Source organism: Rosa chinensis, chromosome 3 (assembly GCF_002994745.2).
Source record: "Rosa chinensis cultivar Old Blush chromosome 3, RchiOBHm-V2, whole genome shotgun sequence".
Lineage (NCBI taxonomy): Eukaryota > Viridiplantae > Streptophyta > Magnoliopsida > Rosales > Rosaceae > Rosa > Rosa chinensis.
In genome coordinates, this window is record NC_037090.1 from 30,109,610 (window position 1) to 30,128,683 (window position 19,074).

At 40.4% G+C, this 19,074-nt stretch overlaps 2 protein-coding genes and 1 pseudogene across 2 annotated transcripts; 2 read left to right on the forward strand and 1 right to left on the reverse strand.

Annotated features, from left to right (window-relative positions):
• Window positions 1-1,264: 1,264 nt before the first annotated feature.
• On the forward strand, window positions 1,265-2,842 carry LOC121052303 (receptor like protein 22-like). Its single transcript, XM_040517031.1, has one exon. The coding sequence runs from the start codon at window positions 1,265-1,267 to the stop codon at window positions 2,840-2,842; it is 1,578 nt and encodes a 525-aa protein (XP_040372965.1).
• A 2,029-nt stretch (window positions 2,843-4,871) lies between these two features.
• Window positions 4,872-5,772, reverse strand: LOC112192389 (annotated as a pseudogene).
• A 4,203-nt stretch (window positions 5,773-9,975) lies between these two features.
• On the forward strand, window positions 9,976-12,347 carry LOC112194418 (ubiquitin-NEDD8-like protein RUB2). Its single transcript, XM_024334660.1, has 5 exons — window positions 9,976-10,073; window positions 10,452-10,535; window positions 10,995-11,049; window positions 11,278-11,537; window positions 12,236-12,347. The coding sequence occupies exons 1-5, from the start codon at window positions 9,976-9,978 to the stop codon at window positions 12,345-12,347; spliced, it is 609 nt and encodes a 202-aa protein (XP_024190428.1).
• The last annotated feature ends 6,727 nt before the right edge of the window (window positions 12,348-19,074 follow it).

Here is a 19,074-nt window from a genome sequence, read left to right on the forward strand (position 1 = left end):
AGGGTGTGGTTTTCTTGTTGAAGTTGGGATTGTAATTTGTGTATATAATCGTGTTTGTCAGGTTTTTTTAATCAGATGGGTTTGTAGTAGTCTCAGTTTTTTTTTTTGGTGTGTTTTTATCTGGGACTGAAGATTTTTGGGTGTTGTGAAGAGAAGTTGGTCTTGGAAGAATTTGATAGCTAGGTTTAGGGTTTCCGAATTGAGCTATTGGCCTGTCTATTTGATTGTTCAGGTTTATTTTTATTGTTAAAGAAAATCTCTGATTTTTTTGCCAGAAGTTGGGCCTTTTGAGAGATAAAGGGATATAGACTTGATTGCCAATCAATGATTTTCCCTTTCCCATGGCTTAAAGAGTTACCGTTGATTTTTCATTTCTGATTGTATGGTTAAACCTTTATGTCATTAGTTTTCAGTTTGTGCTGTCCAATTAGTACGTGCACATAGTGTTTCGCATTGTTCAGCAATTCGGTTGTTGTACAAGTATTTGATCAAGAGAAAATATTTCAAACGGTACCCGAATTAAGGCCAACTCCTAACTTCAGTACCCGACTATGCAAAACTATAACTTTGGTACCCCAAGTTTGAAGCTCGACCTAAGAATGGTACACGCCATCCATCACAGCATTAAGTCTTTGCTACGTGGCAAACCATGAGGGCCCACTAGTCCACAACCATTTCCAGTTCCCAATTATCAGTTTCCCACAGTACATTTGTGCCTGCGTCTAAACCTTTGCTTAAAACATGCCCACTCTGTTCCTCCATTTCTTCCTTTTCTTATTCACTACCACTGTTACTAACCTCATCCCCGTAGTTCACAGCAACTACATTGAAGCCCAGCAACAATCATTGCTCCATTTCAAGAAAAGTCTTGATGTAACTCATTCCAATCCCACCAAGCTTATCACATGGAATTCGAGTACCGACTGCTGTTCTTGGCTCGGTGTAACTTGCAGCACTAATGGGCGTGTTGTCGGACTTGACCTCAGCGGAGAGCATTTCTCCAACCGCAACATTGACAATTCCAGCAGTCTTTTCCAACTTCAACATCTTCAGAGCCTCAATTTAGCCTATAACAACTTCTTGGGCTCTTCAATTCCATCTGCAATTGAAAAGCTTGCAAATTTGAGGTATTTGAATTTAAGTGAAGCTTTTTTTTTCTGGGCAAATTCCCATTGAGGTTGCACGCCTGAAAAGGTTAGTAGTTCTTGATCTCTCTACGTATTACTCGAGTGAGAACCTTCATCTTTCTATCGTTCAGCTCTCTATGTACTCGGGTGGGGAGTTAAAACTTGAGAACCCAAATTTAGGCACTTTAATCCAGAACCTTACAGAGCTTACAGAGTTAAATCTTGATTCTGTAAAGATATCAGGACAGGGGAGTGACTGGTGCGAAGCCATATCATCTTCACTGCCAAATCTGAGGGTGTTGAGCTTGTCTGGTTGTGCTCTTTCAGGCCCTATTTGTGAGTCCCTTGCAAAGCTTCAATCTCTGTATGAGATTGACTTGGGAAATAACTCGTTCTATGCTCCGGTTCCAAGATCCTTTGCCAATTTTTCAAACTTGACTTCCTTGTGCCTTCATGATTTTGATTTGCTCGGAACATTTCCTAAAGAGATCTTTCAGATACCTTCCCTAAAAACCATTGGCGTTTCTGGTAATTTTGCTCTTCATGTTTCCTTTCCAGAATTTCCAAAAAATGGGTCTCTTCGATCCTTAATTGTAGGCAGCACAAGTTTTTCAGTTGACCTACCTAACTCTATTGGAAATCTTAAGATGTTGTCAAGCATAGATATTTCAAATTGCAGTTTCACTGGATCATTTCGCAAGTCGATTGAAAACCTCACACAATTGGCTGACCTAGACATGTCAGGGAATAGGTTTAATAGTCCCATTAGTTCTATTCACTGGGAAACCCTTGTTAATCTGGAAATCCTCAATTTGAGAAACAGTCAACTCTATGGGACTATTCCCTCATCTGTTGTTTCTCTTCCCAAAATGAAAACATTAATACTATCCAACAATCGGTTCTCGGGTCAAGTCCCTGAATTTTCCAATACCTCTTCGCCCTTACTTGGCACCCTTGGTTTGGAAAACAACAATTTGGAAGGACAAATACCAACATCTATCTTCAATCTTCAAGGGCTTATATTTCTCAATCTTTCTTCAAACAACTTCAGTGGCTTCTCTTTTAATGGTCCTCAGGTGCCTAGAGATCTTTGGTCACTTGATCTTTCCCACAATAGCTTGTTGTTTAATTACAGTGGTACCAATTCCTCATCCCTTCAGATGAGGATCTTGTCATTGGCTTCTAACAAGTTGAGAGCATTCCCAGATTTCTTAAGAAATCAGTCCACATTTTATGACTTGGATCTTTCAAACAACCAGATTCAAGGCGAGATACATAACTGGATTTATAGTCTCAAATCTCTTGATTCCCTTGATCTTTCTACCAACTCCTTGGTGACTCTAGAAGCTCCTCTTCCTAATTCCACTTCTGCTTTATCTTCTCTGGACCTTCATTCCAACAAACTTCAAGGTATCCATTCCTCATATTCCTTCCTTCAGCTTGATCACTTGGGATTAGCTTCTAATAAGTTGACAACATTCCCAGATTTCTTGAGAAATCAGTCCACATTATATGACTTGGATCTTTCAAACAACCAGATTCAAGGCGAGATACCTAACTGGATTTTGAGTCTCAAATCTCTTGATTCCCTTGATCTTTCTGGTAACTCCTTGGTGACTCTAGAAGCTCCTCTTCTTTTCTGGACCTTCATTCCAACAAACTTCAAGGTATCCATTCCTCATATTCCTTCCTTCAGCTTGATCACTTGGGATTAGCTTCTAACAAGTTGACAACATTCCCAGACTTCTTGAGAAATCACTCCCATTTAACTGACTTGGACCTCTCAGACAACCAGATTCAAGGACAGATACCCAATTAGATTTGGATTTTGGATTCTCTTCAAAAACTAAATCTTTCTTGTAACTCCTTGGAAAGTTTAGAAGCTCCTCTACCTCATTTAACCATTGTTCCGTTATCGGTTGATCTTCATTCAAACCAGCTTCAAGGACATTTCCCCTTGTTTTTAAGTAGTAGTTATCAAGATTATTCACGAAATAATTTCAGCTCTAGTATACCAACTGACATTAGTGACTTCATTTATGGGTCTTACCTTTCTCTTTCAAGCAATAACTTTCACAGGGCCATTCCAAAATCAATATTCAATGCAAGGGGTGGGGTTCTTGATCTGTCCAATAATTCCTTGAGTGGAAACATTCCCCAATGCTTGACTCAATCACTTTCGCATTTGGTCATTGATTTGAGAAGAAACAAAATTAGTGGCACAATTCCTGATAATTTTCTCAAGGGTTGTGAGCTAAGAAATCTAGACCTCAGTAACAATCAGATGCAAGGCCGGTTTCCGAAATCTCTTGTCAACTGCTCAAGGTTAGAGGTTTTAAACATTGGAAACAATAACATAACTGATACTTTTCCATGCTTTCTAATGAGCTTATCCACCTTACGTATCCTTGTTTTGCGGTCCAACAAGTTTTATGGATGCATTGGATGTCCCAAGACCAATGACACCTGGTCTGTGCTTCAAATAATAGATTTAGCTCACAACAATTTCAGAGGTGATATGCCAGGAAGATTGTCACTGACATGGCAGGCTATGGTGTCTAATGAGGATGAATCTCCAACTAACCTTGGATTCTTTTATCAGCCGGGCAGGAATTATACATGTAATGTGTATAAGAGAGTTTGTCATACGCATTCGTATGATGTTTCTTCGTATTATGCAATTTATTATAGAGATGCAATTACAACTATCATCAAAGGTTTAGAGTGAGATGTGGTTAAGATTCTAACTATATTCACCTTGATTGACTACTCCTCCAACAAATTCAACGGATCAATACCTGAGGAAATCGGAGAGTTGAAATCACTATATGCCCTCAACTTATCAGGTAATGCTTTCACTGGAAAAATCCCATCATCATTTGGTAAGATGCTACAATTGGAGTCCTTAGATCTTTCAAAGAACTACTTGAGCAGCCAAATTCCCCCCGAGTTTGCAGATCTCAATTTCCTTTCGCACTTGAATGTCTCATATAATCAACTGACTGGAAGGATCCCAACCAACACTCAGTTTTCGACATTTCCAAGTACCTCATTCGAGGGTAATAAAGGATTGTGGGGGCCTCCTCTGACATCGGATACAACAATCGTATTGCCACCTCCAAAGTTTAATGGAAGCTCAAGTAATCCGAATTCAGGAGATGAGATTGATTGGAATGTTATCAATGCTGAAATTGGATTTACATGTGGGTTTGGAATTGCCGTCGGGTCACTTTTGTTTTGCAAGAGATGGAGGAAATGATACTACAGAGCAGTGGCGGATCCAGGATCCGAGACTTGTCTAGGCTAATTAGAAGTACACTAATCTTTTTTTTTCTTTTTTTTGAGGTTTGGAACCCACATGAAAACAGAATTACCAAAAGCAAATCCTAAACAAGATCGCAGTCTAAAATTTGAATTGATGTACTGGAATATAGAGCAAAGCATGTTAAAACCACACACATCCTAAACAAGATCGCAGGTCTAAAATTTGAACTGATGCGCTAGAATACTTCATAGGAACACACTAAAGGAGTTAACTTGCTGGTGTTTTACACAGTTTATATAAAGATTAAGGTACCTCTCGGTTTATTAAAGATTTTCATCCAATATTTATTGCCTCTACCAAGCATATCCTAGTGCATACACTTCTTTGATTACACATTTGAAGAGAAGCGGGGGAACCACAGATTTATATGGAAAACGGTGCACCGTGTATTGACAAATTGATCATAACTCAATAGCTATCTAAAGTATAGCCTCACACTATGATTTATAAGTATAGCATCAATTCACACTACAAATTATGATGATTACCTTAGCAGTAGCTTGAATCTCTCTGTAGGTCATATCAAGAGCAAGTGCATAACCTTAAACAATGTGATTGTCACTAATCAGATTCCAACTCAAACAAGATCATCTCTTTAAAATCAAATTAACACAAGAATCAATCGATTAGTAAATACAGCAATCAATACAAGAAATTACCACCAACGTACTCCATGGCCTTGGCCTGAGGAACATCGCGAGCTTTCTTGGATATGATGACAGCAGCTCCACGCCTCCACCTCATGGTCCAACGACTCCAGAGGGTGAGGGATTTCGATGGTGCCTCCGTTTTCCAAGTAAGAAGACATCGGTTTGAGAAAAAGCACAGGCTCCTTCACGGATCATCCGAATCAAGATTGGAAATTGAGACGGAAAATGAGATGCAGAAAAGAGTGGAAAGAGAAGAAAAGAGGGGACCTTGGGGACGGCGTTGCCGAGTTCTTTGGCTTGGGCGGCATAGTTTCTGCCGCCACTGACCTATTGAGGTCTGAGTAGTGAGCTGCTGTGGGCTGTGGCTGTGGGAGTACGCGACCTGCAGACCTGCAGATAAGTTTTTTTTTTTTTCTTTGGCTAGTATGGGCTAAAGGTAAATATATACATATAGTTAAGGGTTTTTAGCCCAAAATATTGTCTAGGCTTCGGCCCATAGAGCCTGCCACATGGATCCGCCCCTGCTACAGAGCCATGTTTAACATCCTGTTCAAGATATTCCCTCAGCTAGAACACAGATTTGGTAATCACAGAATGCATGTTTACATAAATCAAAGGTATTGGAGACGTTGAAATGGTTAGGCAGACCAAGCATGTAGCTCAACTCCATTACGCTGGAGACTCCCCAAGTGTTTTTTCATCACATGATTATAATGTAGTTGTTTTTTTTCTTTTGTCGTAATTTTTTTTTTTGGTCTGGTGTTGTAATTGTTGTTGCAATGTAATCACTTTACGTTTTTAACATTTATGAAATATTGTGTAGTGTGAGCATGTAATTGCTATGTTTTGTGATTTGGTGATTGTTTTCAAATATCCTACCTTCTGTACAAGGTTGGGGCCAAGATTTTCTCTTTGTGATCAAGGCAATGCCAACTTCTAGTGAAACTGCAACTTGCTCAAGAGCCCAAAACCGCCGGAAAGCAGTAGGCCCAAAAGGCCGGTCATTGTACAAAGCAGGTAGAGCAGCTCCAACAGATTCCCTATATTTTGATTGTTCTCTACTTTAGGGAAAAATAAGCCTCTTTTGCTCCAACAGATTCCCTATAACTATCTCTATTTTAGGGAAAGTGAGGAGAGAGAAAACCAAATTCCCTATATTTACAGCAAACTCCAAAATTTTAAAGAAGAATATGGAGATTTTATAGATTACTGTAAACTAAAGAATCTGTTGGAGTTGGAGAAGAAAAATAGGCTAAAGGTTTGACTTTTGCTTCTCTATAATACAAAAATTATAGGGAAGCTGTTGGAGTTGCTCGTACAAGAAGTAAAATATCCGTCGTTGGCTTGGAGCCTTCGACACATAAGCAATCAACCATGTTCCTCTCTCTCTCATTTCCCTATTCCTGAGACCAACAACCAAATTGGGTATGCATCTTTTCTGTCTCTCATTTTGTTTCTGAGTTGGTTTCTGCAATAGGGTCATTGTTTTCTGGCTTTTGTTTCCAAAACTTAGCCCTTCAAAGTTCAAATTGCTTCAATTTCTTGTGATTGCGAAATTATGAGGGCTACGAAATCTGAAGCTAATTGCCTCTCTCCCTTTTACTTCAAATTTCCTAGGTTGGGTTTGGTATATCTAATTGGGTATGTGATTTCCGGGCCATTCAATATTCAATGTATTCAATGATGAGTGATGTTGGTTCTTGTCCGGCCACATTTAGTGCCACTGTTTATGCTACTCCTAGTGCAGCTACTAATACCGAGAAAGAGAATAGAGAACAAAAAGCTCCAATGTGGCAATTTGGTGGCTTTCATTTTATTTTTTTGGGGTCAAAGCGATGGTTTTGCTTGCCAAGATAGATATGCTACTTGAACAAACAACGTAATTTTGAAAATTATTCATACAGTGTTATGGTTTATTCAGGTCCTGAGCAATCAAAACTACAGAGTTGTGAAATTTCAGTTTTCTGTTTTCTTTTCTATGTGTTCTTAAAGAACAAACACAAGTAATTTGATTGTGCGGGAGGAGCAATTTGCTGTACTAAAAATAATCTATTTGTTTTATTATTTTTGCTTTATCAGTAACCAAATGTGGCTTTACAGTTTCATGGACTCCTGGTTATTAGTTAGCTTAAACAATGACGACTTTCTCACTTTTAGGGTTTTGTGAGTTTTAAATTTCTTGTTCGATGTCGGTAACTTTTGTCATGTACAATTTTCGTCTCCGTCCATTGAAGTTTAACTTAATGTTTTATTCCTTTTGGTTGATGTTAGGTTTGGCAACAAGGTGCTTGAAATGGCTACAGCCACCTACCCACCTCCACCACCGTATTAGAAGCTATACAAAGATTACCTGCAAGATCCCAAATCCGCTCCTGAGCTGCTGCCACCAATTGAAGGGACATACGTTTGCTATGGTGCTAATTACACTGTAAGCATTTCCTATTCTTTACCTTCTTGTCCACATTTATATACAGATTGTAAATTTGATATCTGAAAGTTGCTTTGTTGCTTAATCTTTGGATACCATAAGTATTGTCGTAACTAATTTTATTGTTTAATTATTGTCTGGAGAATGTAATGAGTCATTTAGTTCCTTAACCCAGGAATGCAGTATTAATGCATTTGAAGTTGCAGGTTTTGACTTTTGACTATTGAGTTTTGGATTATCCTTTAACAAAATAAGCTTATTCTTCTAGATTATTGTGTTAACGTTATCAATGTCTTATTTGATCTCCATTATTTCCTTATAATTTATTCCTAACAAAGTTTCATGTTTATTTTATATAGACGGATGACATGCTTCCAAGCTTGGAAGAATAGGGAGTGCGTCAACTGTACCCAAAAGGCCCAAATATTGGTATGTCTACCTCCGGGCTAGTTCAACCGTTCCCTGTTTTTTTTTCTTTCTTTCTTTATTTGCTTTTTGTTATTGTTTTGTTTAAGAAGAAAGAATCTTTATAGACAAAAGCTTAGTGGACAAGTAGTTCACAATAGTTTAGTGTTTGTGTCCTGGGAAAACCTACCTTTGATACGTAGGAATTGATTTGAATATCTTGATTCAATCACCTATATAGCAGTTTCTCCTTAGGGTCAGTGGAATTAGGTGATTAGTATTTTTAATGAAAAATGTTAATAAGACTCTTCTCTGGTAAGCTAGGACACAGATACTACGTTGGGAATCTTCACTTGTGTTACGAGGCTGAGAGGTATTCAAATATGTTACATATATAGAAAATTGGGGAAATGATCATTTACTCAATTTTAGCTTTAAAATTGTCCACTTACCCAAACACTCTAAGAGATTGCTCACTTACCCAAACACTCTAAGAGATTATTTCCCTAATACCCAATTAAGTATTTTTTTAATTCATTTTTATTTATTTTTGGGACAATTTTGCCCTCTCCTTTTTTGTCACTTAAAGAAATAAGTCATTGGAGACCTTACTTGACTCGGGTGGATGACTCCTGCAATCAGTGATCGGACTCCAGCGACCGGTGATCGAAATCCGGCAACCGGTCACCGGAATTCTGAATTCGGCTACCGGACTGGTGATCGGATTCCGGCGTCTGAATTTATTGTCCCATAATAATACCCAGTAATCATATTATTGCCCCCCCAGTAATCATATTATTGCCCCCCAATACTCATATTATTGCCTCCCAATAATCATATTATTGCCTCCAATAATTATATTATTGCCCTCCAGTGAATTGTATAAACTCCCAAAACCAAAATGAATACACTACATGCACAATTGATCAATTTATATGCATATTATTGCTCCCCAATACTCATATTATTGCCTCCCAATACTCATATTACTTTTATACTTTATCAGCACGTTCAGAACCAATAGTCAAGAAAAAAAACTCTAGTTTTCTAGTTTCTTTCCGTAAAAAAAAAAACCCTAAGAAGGAAAAATATTTCTTCTTTCCTATCGCCATCCAAAAAAAAAAAAAATTGTTTTGGTCGCTAGCCTCACCGCACCCAGCCAAGAGAAATTGATCTCCGCACCCAACAGCAGGACCAGAGCAATTGATCTCTGCGCTGCCCTTGAGACCCGATCTCGACCTCAACGACGACTCCTTTGCACCGTTGCCGCACCCAGATCAGATTTGTCAGCCCCCCACCGTCGCAGCACCCAGATTGGCGACGATGTAGTAGCCCACCCGCCACCTTGCTGCCCAGCCCCCCGCCCCTGGTGCCTAGCATGCTCTACCCAGTGCCTCTGCACGCATTGCCGCCAGACACTGGTGCTCCTCCGGATATCGATCCAATCAGCCGCAAATCCGAGAGAGAGAGAGAGATCCCAGCACCAGCCGCAAATCTGAGAGAGAGAGCCTATAATTTTTTAATTAATTGAAGGTTGAAATTGTCATTTAACACTGAATTGGGTAAATGAGGTTAAAAAACTCTTAGTAGAGTAAGCGGGCAATTTTGAAGCTGAAATTGGGTAAGCGGTCACAGCCCCTTGAAAATTCTTGGCAGGAACTAATGAATGTAAAGGCAAGAGAAGTAACAACCTTTAGGAAATGTTCATCCACATCTCCAACTTATTAACCTATTTTTTCTAGCCTTTGGGAATGCACGCATCCATACTAGCTATTGTTGTCTTGATAGATCAGGTATTGATGGTCAAACTATGATTACCAGAAATAAGGAGCTTCTGGAGAATGTATGAATTTCTTCACTACTTGCGGGGATTGCTATAATAGTTTTGTCTGGTTTAGTTAGAATTATTATTTGAGATAATTCTCTGCAAGAAACGAATAGGAAGTTAGGAACTACAAGTTTGTACGTCGGTGTTTCTTCTAGTTTTATATGTATGTATGTTCTTACTCAATGATCAAAGCCCTTAGACAGTCATCGTCAATGGGGGTCTCCGAGGAAGAGTGCTCCTCTGCTCCAGAGCTCTCACTACCTCTCCAAGTGCCTCCTCCGTGGCACCGTCGTTCTCCAAGTCCTCTACGGTCACATCCGCTTCCCCAACTCCCACGACATCATTTTTGGCAAGGTTCCCCCCCCCCCCCCTCCCCGTTCTCGTTTAAGTTCTGATTTTAGTGGAATTAGAAACAGAGATGATCTGATATGTGATTCTTGACATTTCAGGAGAAATCGATAGAGTTGGTGATAATTGGTTCTCTCTTTCTACAACGAAATGCACAGGTATATATGCATTTTCTTGCTTTGTTCAATTTTTGTATAGTGACTTCTTCATGAACTTAAATTATTAGCATTTGCAGTGTCCCGATTATATGCAAATGGACCTAACTACATGCTTACCTATTAATCTCATTTTCTTGCATCTCTGCTGCTTATTCTTATCACACATATAAATGTTTGTGTAGGTTTTTTCCTGTGACACAAGTTCAACTTTCTAATCCTGGAAACTCAAGGAATCAGCTTGCAAGAATGCTAGCCATTGATTCAAGGTAAGTCACCATTGCTTTGTAAGTTTGAGAAAGGCGGTTTTATAAGATGCCGTTTTCATTTTTTTTTTTTTATCAGATGGGTTTGTAGTTATCTCAGTCTTTGTTTTTATTTTTTTTTTTTTTTTTGGTGTGTTTTTCTCCGGGACTGAATGATTTCTGGGTGTTGTGAAGAGAAGTTGGTCTTGGAAGAATTTGATAGCTACGTTTAGGGTTTCTGAATTCAGCTATTGGCCTGTCTATTTGATTGTTCAGGTTTATTGTTATTGTTAAAGGAAATCTATGATTTATTTGCAGAAATTGGGCCTTTTGCAAATTGAAGGGATATAGACTAGATTGTCAATCAATGATTTTCCCTTTCCCATGGCTTAAAGAGTTATCATTGATTTTTCATTTCTAATTGTATGGTTAAACCTTTATGTCATTAGTTTTCTGTATGTGCTGTCCAATTGGTGCACACAGTGTTTCACATTGTTCAGCAATTCAGTTACTGTACAAGTATTTGATTAATGATCAGGTTTGTGTAGTAGCAACTCGGAACAGTAAACTGATTGATATACATGATGGCCAAAAAGCTTAGTGTTATCGAAGAACTACTTATCATGACGAAAGCACTAGATGTATCATGTGAAATTTTATGATCAAACATGGTTTTTGGCCTCTCTGATATCTGCTGTTTCCTTAAAATTATCCTTAATTTACATTTTCCTTTATATGCAGCCATGTAATATACCTTTGTTTTCAGGATAAGGAAGGCATCCCTCCTGATCAGCAGAGATTGATTTTTGCAGGTAAGCAATTGGAAGATGGCAGAACTCTTGCAGATTATAACATCCAAAAGGAGTCAACTCTTCACCTGGTTTTGAGGCTGAGGGAAGGAACTATGATTAAGGTGAAGGCTCTTACCGAGAAAGAAATTGAGATTGATATTGAACCGACTGACACCATTGACCGAATCAAGGAGAGGGTTGAGGAGAAAGAGGGAATTCCTCCGCTGCAACAAAGGTACTTGTTTCTCTTTCTTCTCATATTCAATCTATCGAAAGTAATAAGTTACTTGAATTTGAGTTATGTCTGGTTTTGTACTTTTATCTAGCTTCAGTATGCATTAAATGTTTTTAAATTGAACTCTTAGTTTAGTTAATTTTCATGCCTTATATCATCTTGGAAATATAACATTGTTTATGCTTTGCTACCTATTGAGTTTCTATGAATTGAAAAAGGAGAAATATGATTGATCTGTTCCAGAGATTTGGTTGCAAATGTGGCAGTGAGCAATGCATTGGTTAGTGTTTGGTTGTTTTTCACCACTATAGGAAGTCGTATCAACATTGGCTCATTCTTTACTTCAGAAGGCTCTCGTGGTTTTCCGCAGAACTAGATCTGTTCAGTGGCCAAGATTATCTTGACCACTGAAGGTTGGTCGAGTTGTGGTTGACTTTGTTTCAATTCCTGTTTGGGACTATTAGGTTCTCCATATCTTGGTTACCATATAATTGATGTATATGCACATTAACTTGATAACTGTTTTGGGATCTCACCTGCATTTGATTTTAATTGCTTAAGAAAACTTGCTAGAATAAAATCTTAATAAGCAGCATGATTGCTGCTTTATTATTCTTGTCTTAGTTGATAGCTTCACGTGTTTATGGTACTGGCCAATTTTTAAGAGATCAGCACTAATGAGTTTTAAATCTCTGCAGGCTGATTTATGCTGGCAAGCAGCTTGGAGATGACAAAACTGCTAAAGACTACAACATTGAGGGTGGCTCTGTCTTTCATCTAGTGCTTGCACTACGTGGTGGTAGTCTATAAATTGTATCGTAGTATTGTATCTATGATTGGTTCAGGTGAACTCTTTTGTGAAGGCTTTACCGAGTCTTGATTCTCCAGAACATTTGAGTTGCATGACCAGTGGGTTACTGTGGACATAAGTGTTGGTGTTACATGTTGCACTTTACCTTTCTGCTCTGTTATGTTCACTGTAATGCCTTGTTGCTTTTACTTTTTACAAGAAAATTTTATCAATCCTCATTACAATTGTTTTTTGCTCGTGGATGATCTGTAAAACTTGGTGACATGTACTCCATATGCTACTCATGTGTCTGGAAATTAGATCAAGCATACCTTTCAGAAGGAATGTGATAATTTCTCAAAGTAATGTGATAATTGTACCTAGTAATTATCTAAGAATGGGAACTGTTATCATAGTTGAAAAGCCAATCTACAATGTTTCCAAACAGGTTGTTTAGAGTTGAAAGCGTGTGATTCATAATTTCCATTGTCAGAGATGGTAAACTGAAATGTTTCCACAATGGAATTAAAACAGTATAGTAATCTGGGCGATTGAAATCACACAGATCTGTTGTTAACTTTTGGTTAATAACACACAAGATTTATCCTCATGTTTGTTGCTGTCTAAAGTTGTAAGAATGGTGAGAGTGATAGATGGTAGCACAGAGAGCAAATATAACATTCATTGTATGATTTGTATCAAATAAATTTAAAACGACTGCTCATGGTCATTTTCAGAACACCTCGCGTGAAGACCATTATAGAGGGACTAATATCGCTTAATAAAAAAAAATTAAAAAAAATCCTCTTAACGCCTTCTTTTTCTATGTGACTAAATGATAGTTCATCATGAATGATGATTTGACAAGCAACTTGTGTACAAGCTTGTTGTGTCCAACCCCTCATAGATACATTACGTTTGGTAGTCCCATCATTAGTGAAAACTCGTTAGTCCCATCATTAAGGTACTACTTGTGCACGTGCTAGCCTCTTAAACCCATTATACAATGAATAAGAAACACAACTTCTTCTTTCTTCAGGAAAGCGCCTCACGCGCCTAGGAAAAAAGAAAAAAACCCAACGGTGTGTGTTTCTCTCCCGGCCGAACATGGTCGGCGTTCCCTACCGGCTGCCGCTGTGTTCTGGCTCAGGAGAGGATTGATGATTCGGAGTTGTTGTGGGCCTTCAGGGCATCGGTGTGGTCCAGGGAGGGTGGATTTTTCTCCGATTTCGGGCGGTACGGATTGTTCTCGATCAGGATCCGGGGCAGACGCAGTGGTGGAGCAGCGACGGTCTTCGGCTTTCCGGTGGTGGTTTCTGGCGTCATCGATCCTGCTTGGGTTGTGGCTATGGCGATTCAGATCGGAGCGAGGCAGTGGAGATCTCGAATGGGATCTGTCTTCGCTTTGGTCTGGGTTCATTTTGTGGCTGTCTACCTGGTGTTGGGGCTGGCTATGGCCTGACAAGGCGATGCTGTGACGGAAGGCTTCGGCGCAGTGGCTTGTTTTGGTGGCGCTGGGGATCACCGGCCGCAGCGTGGTGGTGATGGGGCTCGCTGACTGCGGGATTAGTTTGCTTGCTACGCTTGCTATTGCTGGAGGTAGTGTTTAGGCCGGGCCTTTGTTCTTGGGTCTCTCTGGTGGTCTTTTGCTTTCAATTTTCTTAGTTTTTCCTTTGGTTTTTTGTTGTACTGTTTAAATAAGTCTCTCCTCTTGTGAGCGTGGGTTTGGGTGTTTCTAGGTAGTGTCGTTGTCTTTGTTTGGTGTCTTGGTTGTTTTGGTGTTTCTGGTCATTTGTCGGTGCTTTCTGGTTATCAGCGTGACGGTGAATCACCCTTACACGTGGTCTGGTTGTTTTGGGATACTGTGTCTGAATGGATGGAAACAGTTCATCTTAATGCTGGTGGCGGGGTTGTATCGTTATACATAGGTCTGGTTATAGGTTAAATTGGGTTGGGGTTGAGCTTTTTTAGCTCATTTTTGTCCCTCTCGTTGGATCCGATGATATGTAACATGTTTGGTTATTAATAGATGGTTTATTTTCTCAAAAAAAAGAAGAAGCAAGATTAGTTGTGCGATACTTACATTTTGGTCTAACTTTGTGTCTACCTGACCCTACCTTCCATCTACAAGACTACAGCTTCGAATTTCGGCTTCTTAAATTTCTGATTATTTCTCGAAGTGATACCACACACATATAACCTTGTTGCACTAAACTTTGCAGCTTTTTTATTTTTTCTCTTCAGCTTTCTCTTGGTCTTGATTGATTTCTTATTGACTTTTGGATGAACTTTTTAACAACTCTTACTATTTTTTCTCTTCAGCTTTCTCTTGGTCTTGATTGATTTCTTTGAAGAGAGAATGGGGGATTTTGTTGGAAAGTAGAGCAAAATTAGCTTGAGTATAGCTGTTAACATTTAACACATTCACTCTAAATCATCACATTGATTCTATGTTATTATGCATTAATAGGGCTAGAATAGTTTTCCTTTTTGTATCCTAGAATCAAGCTGAATTCTTGTATATATGTTATGCTGATCAATAGAGCAATATATCTCCTACAAATCAGTCTTTGTTGTTTTACATGGTATCAGAGCAGGACTCACGATCCTGACTCTTCTCTAGCCTTCTCTATTCACAAAAATCACAATCACCATGGCTGGTGATATAGTCCCATCACCACCACCCAATCCCAGCAAGTCCAATAATTCAACTTCTGATATCTCAAATCCATTCTTCACTCACCATTCAGATCATCCTGGATTGGTCTTAGTCTCCAAACCATTGAATGGAGACAACTACACAAGTTGGAAGAGGGCTATGACATTGGCTCTTAATTCTAAAAACAAGCTCGGCTTTGTGAATGGTTCAATCAAAGCTCCATCATCCGAAGCTGATCCAGAAGGATATGCAACTTGGTCAAGATGCAATGACATGGTCCATTCATGGATCGTTAACACAGTCAGTTCTGAAATTGCTGACAGTATCATCTACTATCCTACAGCTCATGAGGTATGGGAAGATCTAAGTGAGCGGTTTTCACAAGGCAATGCACCTCGCATATTTGAAATTCAGCGAGACATCGCTTCACTCAGGCAGGAACAACAATCAGTTTCGGCATACTACACGAAATTGAAAAGTTTATGGGATGAATTGGCAACCTATTCAGAAGTATTACAAGGAGCCCAGGCAGATCAACAAAAGCTTATGCAGTTCTTGATGGGATTAAATGAGACTTACAGTGCAACCCGGGGTCAAATCCTCTTGATGAATCCCCTTCCAAGTGTCAGACAAGCATATGCTGCCGTTGCCCAAGAAGAGAAGCAACGTTTCATTGCAACAGCGGAGTCTGGTTCAAGCGCCGCTGCCATGGCAGTTCGAAGTGGCGGCCGGCCGAACCAGATCGTATAGAGGCGGTCATGGTGACCGACTGAATTTTCAGACCAGTCGGGATGCAGAACGCGGCTTCACCCCGCGTTTTGGTTCAGGTCGAGGAAGGGGAAGGCCGCATTGTACCTATTGTGGTGATCCTGGACATTGGGTCCAAATATGCTTTCACTTGATTGGTTTTCCTCCAGGTCATCCCAAAGCAAAGCAAGGATCGGGAAATTTCCCCAAGAAGCACACTGCTTCACCAGTCGCGCCCTCTCCTTCTGCTCACCAGGTTAGTGCGACAGGCATCGTAGAAGAGGAGAATGGATCAGCAATTACTTTATCTGAGGCCCAATTCAAGCAGTTTTTAGCTGCTCTCCAACAAGCCCAAAAACCCAATCCAAATACTGACTCGAGTTCCAAAGAAACGCAGTAACGCAGCCAGGTTTGTCTAGAGTTGCTTCCCGCAATTGGATTATTGATACGGGGCGACAGATCATATTACTTCGTGCTCTAAATTATTGAATAAAAAAAATAAAAATATGCATTACCGCCTGTTTTGCTACCTAGTGGAGAAAAAATGCATATTGAAGCCACAGGTTCTTTGCCTCTGAGTACCGCATATTATCTACATGATGTACTATTTGTGCCAAAGTTTAAAGTTGATTTAATGTCGGTTAGCCGTTTGACAAGAGGTCTGAATTGTTCAGTGACATTCTATCCTTATTGGTGTGTTTTGCAGGATCTGGCTACGAAGAGGACGATTGGTTTGGGTAAAGAACGTGATGGGCTATACTATTTGGTGGCACTAGTGACGGAGCAAACCAAACCTTCCATTACCAGACCTTCTAGATCATCTTGCAACCTTGCCATTTCCTCTACCAATCTTTGTCATAATCGCTTGGGTCATGTTTCTTCTCCATGTTTAAGTCACATAGCAAAGCATTTTCTGCATTTTTCCATTCAGCCAATTAATAATTGCCATGTATGTCCCTTGGCTAAACAGAGTCGTTTACCATTCAGTTCTAGTTCTATTTCTTCTACAAGACCTTTTGAAATGATTCATTGTGATATTTGGGGTCGTTATCGACATCCTTCTCTTTCTGGTGCCTTTTATTTTCTTACTATTGTGGATGATTTCACCCGATTTACTTGGGTTTTCTTAATGAGGCACAAAGATGAAACACAACCACTTTTGAAGCGTTTTTTTGCTCACATTCTCACTCAATTTGACTCTCGCATTAAAACTTTCCGAAGTGACAATGGTAGTGAATTTATTTCACTTCGCTCTTTCTTTCATGATAATGGCGTTGTCTTCCAACATTCTTGTGTTTACACGCCTCAACAAAATGGGGTTGTGGAGCGCAAGCATCGCCATATTATCCAAGTGGCTCGTGCCTTCAAATTTCAGGCTCATCTTCCTCCACAATTTTGGGGGGAGTGTGTTCTCACAGCCGTCCATATAATCAATCGGTTGCCCTCACCCATCCTTTCTTCCAAAACTCCTTTTGAGCTTCTTTACTCAAAACCACCTTCTTTTTCTCACCTTCGGGTTTTTGGTTGCTTAGCTTATGCCACTAATGTGCACCCCACTCATAAATTTGACACCCGAGCAATTCCTTCCATTTTCGTTGGTTACCCGGTGGGACAAAAAGCCTTCAAACTCTTTAACTTATCGACTAAGAAAATTTTTACTAGTCGAGATGTTATATTTCATGAAGATGTGTTTCCTTATGCCTCCAATCAGCCCACTCTTCCTTCTGCCCCGTTGGCCCATGACCCAGGCCCACTTCCACTTCTCCCTGATTCCTTTTTTGACTCTAGTTCTGACTCCCAGGTCAACCTCCCTACGCCTCCTCCTTCTTCTTCTCCACCTGCCCATCCTTCCATAGACGCCGATCTTGGCGCTTCCTCTATACCACCTCCGCCTCCACCTCCGCCTCTTCCCGTCCGGCCCACAGCAACCCTTCGTCAGTATTCCCGCCGACCCAGGCCGCCTGTCCCACCGCCCCTCGTCCCTCCTCCATCGTCCTTCTCCTCTCCTGTCCCTTCCCCTCTGTCCCCGGTGCCGGGATGGTCCCCCTCTTCACCATCTTCTCCATTTCCTCCTTCCTCGCCTCCACCCGACACCATTCCAGACCCGCCTCCTCCCGGTCCACCGCCGCTCCGTCGCTCCACCCGCTCCACTGCGCCGCCGACTCAGTTTGCCGATATCGACTTCTCCAAGCCTCAATCCAATGCTTACACTTACCAATCGCCCTCCTTCCCGCCAGGTCCTCCCAAAGGTACGCGGTATCCGTTGGCAAATTATGTCTCTTAGCATCACTACACTCCTGCCTACTCCTCTTTTGTTGCTCAGCTTAGTGCAGTCACTGAACCGACCTCTTATTTTAAGGCAGCTACTGTTCCCGAATGGAGGGATGCCATGAGCTCCGAGTTAGAGGCCTTGCAGGCCAATGGTACGTGGACTCTTACCACGCTGCCTCCTGGGAAGATCCCAATTGGTTGTAGATGGATTTACAAGGTCAAGCTCAAGTCTGATGGTTCGGTTGAACGATACAAGGCCAGGTTGGTGGCCAAAGGCTTCATGCAATTGGCAGGTATTGACTATCAGGAGACCTTCTCTCCTACTGCTAAAATTGTTACAGTCTGTTGTCTCCTTGCCTTAGCTGCGTCTCGTGGTTGGTCTCTTTCTCAACTCGATGTCAACAATGCCTTTCTCCATGGCAACCTGGATGAAGAAATTTATATGTCTCCACCGCCTGGCCTCCGGAGACAGGGGGAGGAGCATTTGGTTTGTCGGTTGCATAAATCCTTGTACGGTCTAAAACAGGCTTCAAGGCAGTGGTTTTCTAGATTTTCAGAAGTTATTCGGTCGGCTGGTTTTGTGCAATCTAGAGCAGACTATTCTCTTTTTACCAGGAGGCAAGGCAAGTCTTTTACAGTCTTGTTGATATATGTTGATGACATATTAATTACTGGCAATGATCCTGTGAGTATAGCTGATGTCAAGAAATATTTGCATAAAACATTCCGTTTGAAAGATCTTGGCAGTTTAAAGTATTTTCTTGGCATTGAGGTTTCAGCATCTAAGAAAGGAATATTTATTTGTCAGCGCAAGTATGCGTTAGAAATTATAAAAGATGCAGGATTATTGGGTGCTGCCCCTGTTGACACACCCATGGAACGTGGATTAAAGCTGTCAGATAAGACTGAGTTACTCAAAGATCCAGAGAAGTATAGGCGTTTGGTTGGAAGATTGATTTATCTCACAGTGTCAAGGCCAGATATTACATATCCTGTTCATATATTAAGCAGGTTTATGCATCAACCTCGAAAAGCTCATTGGGAGACAGCTTTGCGAGTAGTACGCTACC

Coding starts and splice junctions, on each gene's coding strand:
- LOC121052303 (XM_040517031.1), top strand. CDS start 1,265: ATGTACTCGGGTGGGGAGTTAAAACTTGAGAACCCAAATTTAGGCACT.
- LOC112194418 (XM_024334660.1), top strand. CDS start 9,976: ATGGGGGTCTCCGAGGAAGAGTGCTCCTCTGCTCCAGAGCTCTCACTA. Junction 10,074..10,451: donor CGTTCTCCAAGTCCTCTACG/GTCACATCCGCT, acceptor ATGTTTGTGTAG/GTTTTTTCCTGTGACACAAG. Junction 11,050..11,277: donor AGTATTTGATTAATGATCAG/GTTTGTGTAGTA, acceptor CTTTGTTTTCAG/GATAAGGAAGGCATCCCTCC.